Source organism: Bombina bombina, chromosome 6, assembly GCF_027579735.1.
Source record: "Bombina bombina isolate aBomBom1 chromosome 6, aBomBom1.pri, whole genome shotgun sequence".
Classification (NCBI taxonomy): Eukaryota; Metazoa; Chordata; class Amphibia; order Anura; family Bombinatoridae; genus Bombina; species Bombina bombina.
The window spans coordinates 14,308,474-14,323,688 of record NC_069504.1 but is presented as its reverse complement, the minus strand read 5'-3'; the positions used below and the strand labels follow the sequence as shown (position 1 = coordinate 14,323,688).

Sequence of the window (15,215 nt, the reverse complement as noted above, 5' to 3'; positions counted from 1 at the left end):
TAGACAAACACAAATAAACTGCAGACAGTAAGAGCTAGACACACACAAATACACTGCAGACAGTGAGAGCTAGATACACACCAATACACTGCATACAGTAAGAGCTACACACACACAAATGCATTGCAGGCAGTAAGAGCTAGACACACACAAATACACTGCAGAAAGTAAGAGCTAGACACATACAAATACACTGCAGACAGTAAGAGCTAGACAAACACAAATAAACTGCAGACAGTAAGAGCTAGACACACACAAATACACTGCAGACAGTGAGAGCTAGACAAACACAAATAAACTGCAGACAGTAAGAGCTAGACACACACAAATACACTGCAGACAGTGAGAGCTAGATACACACCAATACACTGCATACAGTAAGAGCTACACACACACAAATGCATTGCAGGCAGTAAGAGCTAGACACACACAAATACACTGCAGAAAGTAAGAGCTAGACACACACAAATACGCTGCAGACAGTAAGAGCTAGACATACACAAATACGCTGCAGACAGTAAGAGCTAGACACAAACACATACACTGCAGACAATAAGAGCTACACACACACACAAATACACTGCAGACAATAAGAGCTAGACACACACACAAATACACTGCAGACAATAAGAGCTAGACACACACAGTTACTCCTGGGTACACAAAGACAGTCACACAGGTACACAGAGGCAGTCACACATAGGTACACAGAGACAGTCACATCTGGGTACACAGAGACAGTGACTCATGGGTACACAGAGACATCCACACCTAGAGGGTACAAAGAGTCAGTCACACAAGTACACAGAGGCAGTCACACAGGTACACAGAGGCAGTCACAACTGAGTACACAGAGACAGTCACACCTGGGAAAATAGAGACAGTCACTCCTGAGTACACAGAGACAGTCACACAGGTACACAGAGAAACCGTCACACAGGTACACAGAGGCAGTCACACTTCGGTACACAGAGACAGTCACACAGGTACATAGAGATAGTCACACCTGGGTACACAGAGACAGTCACACCTGGGTACAATAAGTTATACCTGGGCACACACAGTCATTCCTGAACAAATGCAGTCACACAAGGACAGACACATGCAGTCACTTCTGGGAAAAGTCAGTCACAACTGGGCACACACAGTAACTTCTTGGTTAAGTCAGACAGTCACACCTGGATACATGCAGTCACATCTGGATAAGAACAGACAGTCACACCTGGGCACACGCAGTCACATCTGGATAAAAACAGACAGTCACACCTTGACACACGCAATCACTTCTGGATAAAGTCAGACAGTCACACCTGGGTACACACAGTCACTTCTGGATAAAATCAGACAGTCACACCTGGGCACAGGCAGTCACTTCTGGATAGAATCAGAAAGTCAAACCTGGGCACACGCAGTCACTTCTGTTTAAGGTCAGACAGTCACACCTGGGCACACACAATCACTTCTGGATAATGTCAGACAGTCACAGCTGGGCACACATAGTCACATCTAGATAAAGTCAGGCAGTCACACCTGGGCACACGCAGTCACATCTGGATAAAGGCTGACAGTCACACCTGGGTACACGCAGTCACTTCTGGATAAAGGCTGACAGTCACACCTGGGCACACGCAGTCACTTCTGGATAAAGGCCGACAGTCATACCTGGGCACACACAGTCACTTCTGTTTAAAGTCAGACAGTCACACCTGGGCACACCCAATCACTTCTGGATAATGTCAGACAGTCACAGCTGGGCACACATAGTCACATCTAGATAAAGTCAGGCAGTCACACCTGGGCACACGCAGTCACATCTGAATAAAGGCCGACAGTCACACCTGGGTACACGCAGTCACTTCTGGATAAAGGCCGACAGTCACACTAGGGCACACGCAGTCACTTCTGGATAAAGGCCGACAGTCACACCTGGGCACACGCAGTCACTTCTGTTTAAGGTCAGACAGTCACACCTGGGCACACCCAATCACTTCTGGATAATATCAGACAGTCACACCTGGGCACACCCAATCACTTCTGGATAATGTCAGACAGTCACACCTGGGCACACGCAGTCACATCTGGATAAAGGCCGACAGTCACACCTGGGTACACGCAGTCACTTCTGGATAAAGGCCGTCAGTCACACCTGGGAACACGCAATCACTTCTGGATAAAGGCCGACAGTCACACCTGGGCACACGCAGTCACTTCTGGATAAAGGCCGTCAGTCACACCTGGGCACACACAATCACTTGTGGATAAAGGCCGACAGTCACACCTGGGCACCCACAATCACTTCTGGATAATGTCAGACAGTCACAGCTGGGCACACATAGTCACATCTAGATAAAGTCAGGCAGTCACACCTGGGCACACGCAGTCACATCTGGATAAAGGCCGACAGTCACACCTGGGCACACACAATCACTTCTGGATAATGTCAGACAGTCACAGCTGGGCACACATAGTCACATCTAGATAAAGTCAGGCAGTCACACCTGGGTACACGCAGTCACATCTGGATAAAGGCCGACAGTCACACCTGGGTACACGCAGTCACTTCTGGATAAAGGCCGTCAGTCACACCTGGGTACACGCAGTAACTTCTGTTTAAGGTCAGACAGTCACACCTGGGCACACACAATCACTTCTGTTTAAGGTCAGACAGTCACACCTGGGCACACACAATCACTTCTGGATAATGTCAGACAGTCACAGCTGGGCATACATAGTCACATCTAGATAAAGTCAGGCAGTCACACCTGGGTACACGCAGTCACTTCTGGATAAAGGCCGTCAGTCACACATGGGCACACGCAGTCACTTCTGTTTAAGGTCAGACAGTCACACCTGGGCACACACAATCACTTCTGGATAATGTCAGACAGTCACAGCTGGGCATACATAGTCACATCTAGATAAAGTCAGGCAGTCACACCTGGGCACACGCAGTCACATCTAGATAAAGTCAGGCAGTCACACCTGGGCACACACAGTCACATCTGGATAAAGGCCGACAGCCACACCTGGGTACACGCAGTCACTTCTGGATAATGTCAGACAGTCACAGCTGGGCATACATAGTCACATCTAGATAAAGTCAGGCAGTCACACCTGGGTACACGCAGTCACTTCTGGATAAAGGCCGTCAGTCACACCTGGGCACACGCAGTAACTTCTGTTTAAGAACTAGACAAACTAGTTGTAACTGAGAGTACAACAAAGTTTAAAGAGAGAATAATTCCACTGAGTATTATCAGACTAACTCTACTAATATCAAAAAGTGTTCAAAATAATTAAATCGTTCCCAATCATTCATACATTAAAGTTTATTAAATTAACTAAGGAACTCACACTCATTCAGTAGCAAAGGCTGTGAATTAAAACCACTTGAACTCTGTGGTTTGCATAATAGCTATTAGATATATCAGTCCACTATTCAATATCCCCAATCCGTTTTTGAATTAGAATTAACTAAGCCCTTACAATCCGAGGGCTGTATTAATATTAATATATGATAATAAAGGATTGGAGGACATAAATTAAACCACTTCTTAATCTATTTTCCACAAGAGTAAGCACATTAAAAACAAAACAACAGGAGAGACTAAGCTGCCCCTGCCGGACCCCTGACGCGCATTTCACGAACGCTTCCTCAGAGGGGGTGCGGGCCGCTGCTACTCTGCGTCTTTTATTTAATTGCAATGCCCACCACTCATACCGGATTGGTTAAACGAATGGGAGTTGTCTCCCTATGATTAGCTGAATATCCTATCCATCAGAGCATCAGCATCTTACGTATAAGGAACTCGAGATTAGACAGTGGGTGTGATTCTGGTCATCGCTTAGTCATAGCGGTAGGACCAATCCACAGCAGGGTTGTCATTCCTATACGGGGCGTGAAAGTTAGAGCTATTGTAATTGGACGATCAAGTGTCTCAGCACTATTTGTAAATATCGAGATTCACGAATTATAAATTCATCTGTAAATCTCTTTACACATCTACAATAAGTAATTTTCGAGACTATTGTTTTTTACCCGCTCTGAAACGGATTAATAACAGGGTATATTAATGCAAAATGTGATATAAGACATGCAGACATTTCCTACCCTTATTACGCATAAACGGCTCTAATGATCCACAATTAAAGCTTACTATAATATACAAACTGGTTATTCAGAGGTTTGCGATGTTTGTTGTTACTTTATCTTATATTCATTCACAGTAGATAATCACTGTTATATTGTTATTTATTATAAGGGTCTCAAATGTGCTCTTAAGACAGATATCAGTATATTAAGTTTACATTGGATGTTTGTACTGCATGATTTTTTATATTGCATTGTAAAGTTTATTCCTCCTATCTTAGAGGTTAATGTTAATGCACATACTGTCAACATAATATTTGCTTTTTTGCAAAAGGTCTTAGCTACAACTGCGTGTTAGAATACCTATGTTGTTACAAAAATATCTGTTGAACCAAAAATCATGACTGCAAATCCTATTTACTAGATTAGCTAATAGAGGAAGGGGTATGATATGAGTAAGAAATTTTATTAATTTACAGGAATTCAATATATTATCCTTATATTATGAGGACAGATAATATACCTAGATAAATAAAGATAAGAGATATACGTGAATATTTATATTTATCTTAGCAGTGGCAGTATTAGGAACTTGATACTAATGTGTACAAAGGAGAATTTTTGTGTATAGTGGAGAGATTCTGTCTCTTTGTGATAAGTGCAAAAAATAAAAAAATACGAGGAATAAAAAGGGAAATAAACAACAATAGACCCAAAAATCTATTACTAGTGCAAAAGTCTTGTGGTAAGTGTGATTTATTTATAAAGTAACATAATTGCGTTACTTTCATATATGATGGGGTTAATAGAAACCCATTATAATAGTGAAAAAATGGTATATAATTAATATATTAATTTTATAAGGAATATCTGTTTCGAGTATCCTTACGTAGTGGTTATCACTTTTATTAGGAGCATCTTATTAGAGTCTCCTTGTGAGGTAACTGTAACTTTTACCCAGGTGTAAAGTGCTTTATAAATATAATTTAATACTAAATAGTGAAATGGTGCAAAGAAGCATGTTCGTTCAATTCCTTATTTGCATCAAGGTATTGTAACTTGTATTTATTAATTAATTAATTTTATTACTTGATCATGCCTTATTATATTGACTGTAATTCCTGATGTCTTGCATTCTCTGCAAGACATCAGGAATTACAGTCAATATAATAAGGCATGATCAAGTAATAAAATTAATTAAAAAATATCATAAATCAATATATAACATCATGTGTAATAATAAATACAAGTTACAATACCTTGATGCAAATAAGGAATTGAACGAACATGCTTCTTTGCACCATTTCACTATTTAGTATTAAATTATATTTATAAAGCACTTTACACCTGGGTAAAAGTTACAGTTACCTCACAAGGAGACTCTAATAAGATGCTCCTAATAAAAGTGATAACCACTACGTAAGGATACTCGAAACAGATATTCCTTATAAAATTAATATATTAATTATATACCATTTTTTCACTATTATAATGGGTTTCTATTAACCCCATCATATATGAAAGTAACGCAATTATGTTACTTTATAAATAAATCACACTTACCACAAGACTTTTGCACTAGTAATAGATTTTTGGGTCTATTGTTGTTTATTTCCCTTTTTATTCCTCGTATTTTTTTATTTTTTGCACTTATCACAAAGAGACAGAATCTCTCCACTATACACAAAAATTCTCCTTTGTACACATTAGTATCTAGTTCCTAATACTGCCACTGCTAAGATAAATATAAATATTCACGTATATCTCTTATCTTTATTTATCTAGGTATATTATCTGTCCTCATAATATAAGGACAATATATTGAATTCCTGTAAATTAATAAAATTTCTTACTCATATCATACCCCTTCCTCTATTAGCTAATCTAGTAAATAGGATTTGCAGTCATGATTTTTGGTTCAACAGATATTTTTGTAACAACATAGGTATTCTAACACGCAGTTGTAGCTAAGACCTTTTGCAAAAAAGCAAATATTATGTTGACAGTATGTGCATTAACATTAACCTCTAAGATAGGAGGAATAAACTTTACAATGCAATATAAAAAATCATGCAGTACAAACATCCAATGTAAACTTAATATACTGATATCTGTCTTAAGAGCACATTTGAGACCCTTATAATAAATAACAATATAACAGTGATTATCTACTGTGAATGAATATAAGATAAAGTAACAACAAACATCGCAAACCTCTGAATAACCAGTTTGTATATTATAGTAAGCTTTAATTGTGGATCATTAGAGCCGTTTATGCGTAATAAGGGTAGGAAATGTCTGCATGTCTTATATCACATTTTGCATTAATATACCCTGTTATTAATCCGTTTCAGAGCGGGTAAAAAACAATAGTCTCGAAAATTACTTATTGTAGATGTGTAAAGAGATTTACAGATGAATTTATAATTCGTGAATCTCGATATTTACAAATAGTGCTGAGACACTTGATCGTCCAATTACAATAGCTCTAACTTTCACGCCCCGTATAGGAATGACAACCCTGCTGTGGATTGGTCCTACCGCTATGACTAAGCGATGACCAGAATCACACCCACTGTCTAATCTCGAGTTCCTTATACGTAAGATGCTGATGCTCTGATGGATAGGATATTCAGCTAATCATAGGGAGACAACTCCCATTCGTTTAACCAATCCGGTATGAGTGGTGGGCATTGCAATTAAATAAAAGACGCCGAGTAGCAGCGGCCCGCACCCCCTCTGAGGAAGCGTTCGTGAAATGCGCGTCAGGGGTCCGGCAGGGGCAGCTTAGTCTCTCCTGTTGTTTTGTTTTTAATGTGCTTACTCTTGTGGAAAATAGATTAAGAAGTGGTTTAATTTATGTCCTCCAATCCTTTATTATCATATATTAATATTAATACAGCCCTCGGATTGTAAGGGCTTAGTTAATTCTAATTCAAAAACGGATTGGGGATATTGAATAGTGGACTGATATATCTAATAGCTATTATGCAAACCACAGAGTTCAAATGGTTTTAATTCACAGCCTTTGCTACTGAATGAGTGTGAGTTCCTTAGTTAATTTAATAAACTTTAATGTATGAATGATTGGGAACGATTTAATTATTTTGAACACTTTTTGATATTAGTAGAGTTAGTCTGATAATACTCAGTGGAATTATTCTCTCTTTAAACTTTGTTGTACTCTCAGTTACAACTAGTTTGTCTAGTTGTTGTCAGTTGCCCTATTGAATAATCCACTCCAGGTCTCACTGTTGTTATATACAAACTCAAATTCTAGTAATTAGAATACTATTATTACAAATTAATATAGGCTAAACCTGGTACCATTCTTGTAACTCTACTCCCTTTTACTCCCCCCCCTCTTTTCCTCTAAACAACTTCTGTTTAAGGTCAGACAGTCACACCTGGGCACACACAATCACTTCTGGATAATGTCAGACAGTCACAGCTGGGCACACCCAATCACTTCTGGATAATGTCAGACAGTCACACCTGGGCACACGCAGTCACATCTGGATAAAGGCCGACAGTCACACCTGGGTACACGCAGTCACTTCTGGATAAAGGCCGACAGTCACACCTGGGTACACGCAGTCACTTCTGGATAAAGGCCGTCAGTCACACCTGGGCACACACAGTCACTTCTGGATAAAGGCCGACAGTCACACCTGGGCACACGCAGTCACTTCTGTTTAAGGTCAGACAGTCACACCTGGGCACACACAATCACTTCTGGATAATGTCAGACAGTCACAGCTGGGCACACGCAGTCACATCTGGATAAAGGCCGACAGTCACACCTGGGTACACGCAGTCACTTCTGGATAAAGGCCGACAGTCACACCTGGGTACACGCAGTCACTTCTGGATAAAGGCCGTCAGTCACACCTGGGCACACGCAGTCACTTCTGGATAAAGGCCGACAGTCACACCTGGGCACACGCAGTCACATCTGGATAAAGGCCAGCAGTCACACCTGGGCACACGCAGCCACTTCTGTTTAAGGTCAGACAGTCACACCTGGGCACACACAATCACTTCTGGATAATGTCAGACAGTCATAGCTGGTCACACATAGTCACATTTAGATAAAGTCAGGCAGTCACACCTGGGTACACGCAGTCACATCTGGATAAAGGCCGACAGTCACACCTGGGCACACGCAGTCACTTATGGATAAAGGCCAGCAGTCACAGTTGGGCACATGTAATCACATCTGGGCACACACAGACAGTCAGATCTACCCACAACCAGAGTATCCACAAACAGCCAGGTCCGTGTAACTGAAATTCTGACTAATCATTTACTTTACAGTAAATCTGATTGTGTAGCTCCCCTCATCTACAGTTCATTTCTGGGTGCGCATCCAGCAACATCTGCCTTATAACCACCCAAGCACACAAAAACCGCACGCTCTGTGCACATTAACCACAGTCTCTTGTACCTGGAGAACAAGCCCCATTATGGGAAGCGACAAGGAGAGCCCAGTCTCTGGGAGCGGCCACCGGTCAATCTGATTACAAACTATGGAAATGAAAAGGAACATACAGTTACTCATTCAGTTTGGCATTAGAGCAACAATATATAATAGTGCAGAATAGTCTGACAAGACAATCAGTATAAAGCTGTAAAACCGGCACTGAATACATCACGCATTAAATAATAGAATATATAATAGTGCAGAACTGTCTGACAAGAGATTTATTATACGGCTGTAATACCGGCACTGTACACATCACACATTATAAAATACAATATATAATAGTGCAGAACTGTCTGACAAGAGATTTATTATACGGCTGTAATACCGGCACTGAACACATCACACATTATACAATACAGTATATAATAGTGCAGAACTGTCTGACAAGAGATTTATTATATGGCTGTGATACCGGCACTGAACACATCACACATTATACAATACAATATATAATAGTGCAGAACCGTCTGACAACAGATTAATTATACAGCTCTGATACCGGCACTGAACACATCACACATTATACAATACAATATATAATAGTGCAGTACCGTCTGACAAGAGATTTATTATACGGCTGTGATACCGGCACTGAACACATCACACATTATACAATACAATATATAATAGTGCAGAACCGTCTGACAACAGATTAATTATACAGCTCTGATACCGGCACTGAACACATCACACATTATACAATACAATATATAATAGTGCAGTACCGTCTGACAAGAGATTTATTATACGGCTGTGATACCGGCACTGAACACATCACACATTATACAATACAATATATAATAGTGCAGAACCGTCTGACAACAGATTAATTATACAGCTGTGATACCGGCACTGAACACATCACACATTATACAATACAATATATAATAGTGCAGTACCGTCTGACAAGAGATTTATTATACGGCTGTGATACCGGCACTGAACACATCACACATTATACAATACAATATATAATAGTGCAGAACCGTCTGACAACAGATTAATTATACAGCTGTGATACCGGCACTGAATACATCACACATTATACAATACAGTATATAATAGTGCAGAACTGTCTGACAAGAGATTTATTATACGGCTGTGATACCGGCACTGAACACATCACATATTATACAATACAATATATAATAGTGCAGAACCGTCTGACAACAGATTAATTATACAGCTGTGATACCGGCACTGAACACATCACACATTATACAATACAATATATAATAGTGCAGTACCGTCTGACAACAGATTAATTATACAGCTGTGATACCGGCACTGAACACATCACACATTATACAATACAATATATAATAGTGCAGAACCGTCTGACAACAGATTAATTATACAGCTGTGATACCGGCACTGAACACATCACACATTATACAATACAATATATAATAGTGCAGTACCGTCTGACAAGGGATTTATTATACAGCTGTGATACCGGCACTGAACACATCACACATTATACAATACAATATATAATAGTGCAGAACCGTCTGACAACAGATTAATTATACAGCTGTGATACCGGCACTGAACACATCACACATTATACAATACAATATATAATAGTGCAGAACTGTCTGACAAGAGATTTTTTATACAGCTGTGATACCGGCACTGAACACATCACACATTATACAATACAATATATAATAGTGCAGTACCGTCTGACAACAGATTAATTATACAGCTGTGATACCGGCACTGAACACATCACACATTATACAATATAATATATAATAGTGCAGTACCGTCTGACAACAGATTAATTATACAGCTGTGATACCGGCACTGAACACATCACACATTATACAATACAATATATAATAGTGCAGAACCGTCTGACAACAGATTAATTATACAGCTGTGATACCGGCACTGAACACATCACACATTATACAATACAATATATAATAGTGCAGTACCGTCTGACAAGAGATTTATTATACAGATGTGATACCAGCACTGAACACATCACACATTATACAATACAATATATAATAGTGCAGAACCGTCTGACAACAGATTAATTATACAGCTGTGATACCGGCACTGTACACATCACACATTATACAATACAATATATAATAGTGCAGAACCGTCTGACAACAGATTAATTATACAGCTGTGATACCGGCACTGTACACATCACACATTATACAATACAATATATAATAGTGCAGAACCGTCTGACAAGAGATTAATTATACAGCTGTGATACCGGCACTGTACACATCACACATTATACAATACAATATATAATAGTGCAGAACCGTCTGACAACAGATTAATTATACAGCTGTGATACCGGCACTGTACACATCACACATTATACAATACAATATATAATAGTGCAGAACCGTCTGACAACAGATTAATTATACAGCTGTGATACCGGCACTGTACACATCACACATTATACAATACAATATATAATAGTGCAGAACCGTCTGACAAGAGATTTATTATACAGATGTGATACCAGCACTGAACACATCACACATTATACAATACAATATATAATAGTGGAGAACCGTCTGACAACAGATTAATTATACAGCTGTGATACCGGCACTGAACACATCACACATTATACAATACAATATATAATAGTGCAGAACCGTCTGACAAGAGATTTATTATACGGCTGTGATACCGGCACTGTACACATCACACATTATACAATACAATATATAATAGTGCAGAACCGTCTGACAAGGGATTTATTGTACAGCTGTGATACCGGCACTGAACACATCACACATTATACAATACAATATATAATAGTGCAGAACCGTCTGACAAGAAATTTATTATACGGCTGTGATACCGGCACTGTACACATCACACATTATAAAATACAATATATAATAGTGCAGTACCGTCTGACAAGAGATTTATTATACGGCTGTGATACCGGCACTGTACACATCACACATTATAAAATACAATATATAATAGTGCAGTACCGTCTGACAAGAGATTTATTATACAGATGTGATACCAGCACTGAACACATCACGCATTATACAATACAATATATAATAGTGCCGAACCGTCTGACAACAGATTAATTATACAGCTGTGATACCGGCACTGAATACATCACACATTATACAATACAGTATATAATAGTGCAGTACCGTCTGACAAGAGATTTATTATACGGCTGTGATACCGGCACTGAACACATCACACATTATACAATACAATATATAATAGTGCAGAACCGTCTGACAACAGATTAATTATACAGCTGTGATACCGGCACTGAACACATCACACATTATACAATACAATATATAATAGTGCAGAACTGTCTGACAAGAGATTTTTTTTTTTTTTTTTTAAGCCAATTTTTATCTTTCAAGCATAGAAAAAATTTGTAAACAAAACATTGAATTTCTGAAGTTACTCAAAAACCAACTGATCCCAAAAGATCACTGTGTAAGATTATTCAAGGAAAAAAAAAATTGTTTTTGAGTAGAAAAACAAGTTTACATTAGTGAACCATAAATGAAACAGGTGAACATACAGAAATGTAAAAAATAACATTAATAAAAAAAACACTAAACTTGAATGCCATTTTGTCCATGGTAACAATAATTATCACAATTGCCAGCCATTAACAGTGAAAACTTGTAATAAATAGTCCCGGATAAAGACGTTCAAACAGCATTTTGTTTTAAGAAAGAAATGAAGGAACAGAATACTTTCCAACAAAGAAACTGTAGGCTGCCCTTAGTTATATTTCTTTATATAAGTATGACTGCAATAGACACAAGCATATCAAAAAGACAAACAATGCTAGATTCAGATCAACTCAACACCTATTCTTTTATCAGGACACTGTACTAGTTTATAGTAAGGCTACAATTCACTTAATGCTATTTGGTGCATTCATTTGTTGCGGTTGGTCCATATGATGATGTCATGGAAACAATTACCCTGAAACAAACAAGGCTGACTGTAAAATTAAACTTGGTCCACGTTTGGGAACTTTATTATTGTGTTGACAAGTCCTGAACACATAGCATTGAAAACATAAATCAAGTGTTGATTAGAGAACTGTTCATATGGTTTTAGCCATAAGATTTCTGAAGGCAGCCCAGCTCGAAAAAACGGAGCACGTATTTGGGATGCACATAGTGGCTTGTAGATCTGGTAGTGTCATTTCCCCAGTGACTTTTGGAATCTAGGTATAGAACAATAAATAGATGAGTCACGTAGTAAGGCAGTGTTGTGTTGAACATGCATACATCTTGTGGACTTAAATGCCACTAAGCGACACATGATACCAAACACAGTTTACAAAATAGGTAATGTTGTGTTTATTTTTTCAAGGCTTTCCAGGTTTAATCTCCAATAACATATTAATGAGAAGGATCACCCTTCTTGTTGCAACATTTTTCCTCTTTTATCCTTAAAAAAAAAAAAGAAAAAAAAAAGGAGGTTTTCTTTATCCCTCTTTGAGGGTTTTTTTTTTTTAAATCCTGAATAATTATCAACAGTTCAGTAATTTATTAATTCACTTATTTATCTATGACCATCAATGTCCGCATAATTCTGACACACCCTCAAGATGCTCCTGACGTTTCCAGGTAACTCTGTAGTTTACGTACTGTGGATTTGTCCAAGGAGCATAAGTCAAAGTCAAAGGTTGTGTTTGTGATATGGAAATGTCCAGTTTCTTCTATAAGATTCACTATCTGTTGAAGTACATGTCTTTCCCGTAGCGTCATTAATCTTCTGTGCAATTCAACTAATTCATCTAGATAAGCCTTATCGCAGTCTCCATTCTTTATCTGCTTTTCAGATTTGTTCTGTTTAATCGGACTTTTTACCTCCAGGATCTGGTTATTGCTAGTTTTTAACAATGTGGGAGGGTCATTCCGTAAAGGTGATGAAACGGAACTACTTTCACTATTGCTTCCATCACTTAAGCTGATTCTGCGGGCCCTGCTTCCACTGTGCATGTGGACTGTCCTCTCGCCCTCAGAGTCGTTTTCGTCTGCGTCATCAGATTCATCTTCATTCTCATCAGAATGTAAATCTTTTATTGTCGGCCTAAGATGTCCTTGTCTGTGGTTATGAGATGGAGCCAAACTGGAACTAGAACTGGCAGGACTTGGTTGACCTGACTCTGATTTAGATGACATGTTATCCTCCACGTCTGTGTCGTTAGGGTCCACAATATCTTCAAAGGGGGGTAGAGATAACTTCTTCTTATCCATGACTTCACTTTCAATTTTTACCTTTCCAGTTTTAGGCTGAGACTTGTCCCTCAAAGTTTTTTTTATTTCTGAAGATGACAAAACCAGGAGCGAGGAATTAGATACATTTTTAAGCGATGACTCAGAATTGCTTTTTTTCCGTTTCCTAACCAGCGAGTCCTCGGAGTCCATATGTGAAGGCCTCTTACTAGAGACCTTCTTTTCTTGTTGGTGTCCACTTGACACTGTAAGGATGTTATTGTTCTCACACCTAGATTCTTTTGACATAGGTTTAGGTTCCTTAAATGCCATTTTAGGGACAATTTTTTCATCTTTAAGTGGTTTGTTTTCTTTGGGTTTTTTAGAGGATTCTTTGGAAGATTTGTTATGTTCCCTGGAAGGTTCTTTGAAGGCACTTCTATGTTCTTTTGAGTCTTTTGAAGATTTCTCTTTGTGCTCCTTTGACGATTTGTGGGGTTTTGACAAGCTAATGCTGTTGCTGTTTATGCTAACAAGTTTATTTGGGTCCTTGGATCCATGAGATGATTTGCTCTTCTTAACATCTGAGAAAGACAGTGAATTACTAGGAAGGCTAGGGAGGTGAAGGCTTGTGCCTGAAGAGAAGGATGAGCCCTCTGACATGACCATGATCCCTCCGGCTTTTAACAGTTTCCTCCTGAATTCCTCAGTGGGATTGTTGAAGGTTAGTTTCTCACAACGGAGATGGTTTACAGGTGGGTGGCCTTCAAGATGCAGAAATAAATCATAATCAAACCGAACTTTCTTAGGTTCTTCCTTATTTTTAAAGTAGACTTCTATTGGCAAAATAAAACCAGCATATCCGGATTCTTCAACTTTGTATGGTGGGTCTTTACACACTCTTTTAGGTCGGGGGAAGCTCTCGTGCAAATGAAAGACAACTTTCTCCACAAAATGCTGAATATTGCTGTGCTCTGGCCCTCTAACAAACACCATCCAATCGTGGGTGAATCCTTCTAGTGTGGGTTTTTTTCTGACCTGGGCTCGGTGACCCAGTTCTAGCTTTACTTGTACAGCACACATGCTAGCGGCGCCTCCTGCAGCTGCAGCTCCTGGAACTCCGAGCTGCCTTTATTACTAACAATCTGCTAAACCAATACTGCTGCTGATCCGGATCCACCTTCCCTGCCGCTTTTAGATCCCAATTCGAACGATCCAGTACTTCATCCACCTCCTGCAGGTGCTTGGAGGAAATCCACGTAGCCCCCCAACCACTGCTGATGTTAAATCCAGGTGCTTGTACTCTTTCCGATACAAAAAAAAAAGTTGATTCTGTTTGAATATTGAAATCCAGATGGTGATCCAAGGTAGTGCTGATCCACTTAGTTGTAATCCATAACCATGCTCTTCCGCTACTCTCAGGTGTTGC

General features: G+C 39.2%; 2 protein-coding genes across 2 annotated transcripts in view; both read right to left on the bottom strand.

The window, feature by feature from the left end:
- LOC128662718 (protein DENND6B-like) overlaps positions 1 to 15,215 on the bottom strand; it is a 574,365-nt gene that overhangs the window by 449,538 nt on the left and 109,612 nt on the right. The window contains exon 7 of the mRNA XM_053716624.1: positions 8,538 to 8,617. Coding sequence (XP_053572599.1) covers positions 8,538 to 8,617 — 80 coding nt within the window. The remainder of the gene's footprint in view (positions 1 to 8,537; positions 8,618 to 15,215) is intronic.
- LOC128662535 (protein AF-9-like) lies at positions 12,565 to 15,154 on the bottom strand. The gene has a single exon (XM_053716316.1). It carries the CDS (start codon positions 14,867 to 14,869, stop codon positions 13,172 to 13,174), a length of 1,698 nt encoding a protein of 565 aa, XP_053572291.1. The 5' UTR covers positions 14,870 to 15,154; the 3' UTR covers positions 12,565 to 13,171.

What these genes read in the sequence shown, in the direction of transcription:
- LOC128662535 (XM_053716316.1), bottom strand. Translation starts at nt 14,869, where the DNA reads ATGTGTGCTGTACAAGTAAAGCTAGAACTGGGTCACCGAGCCCAGGTC.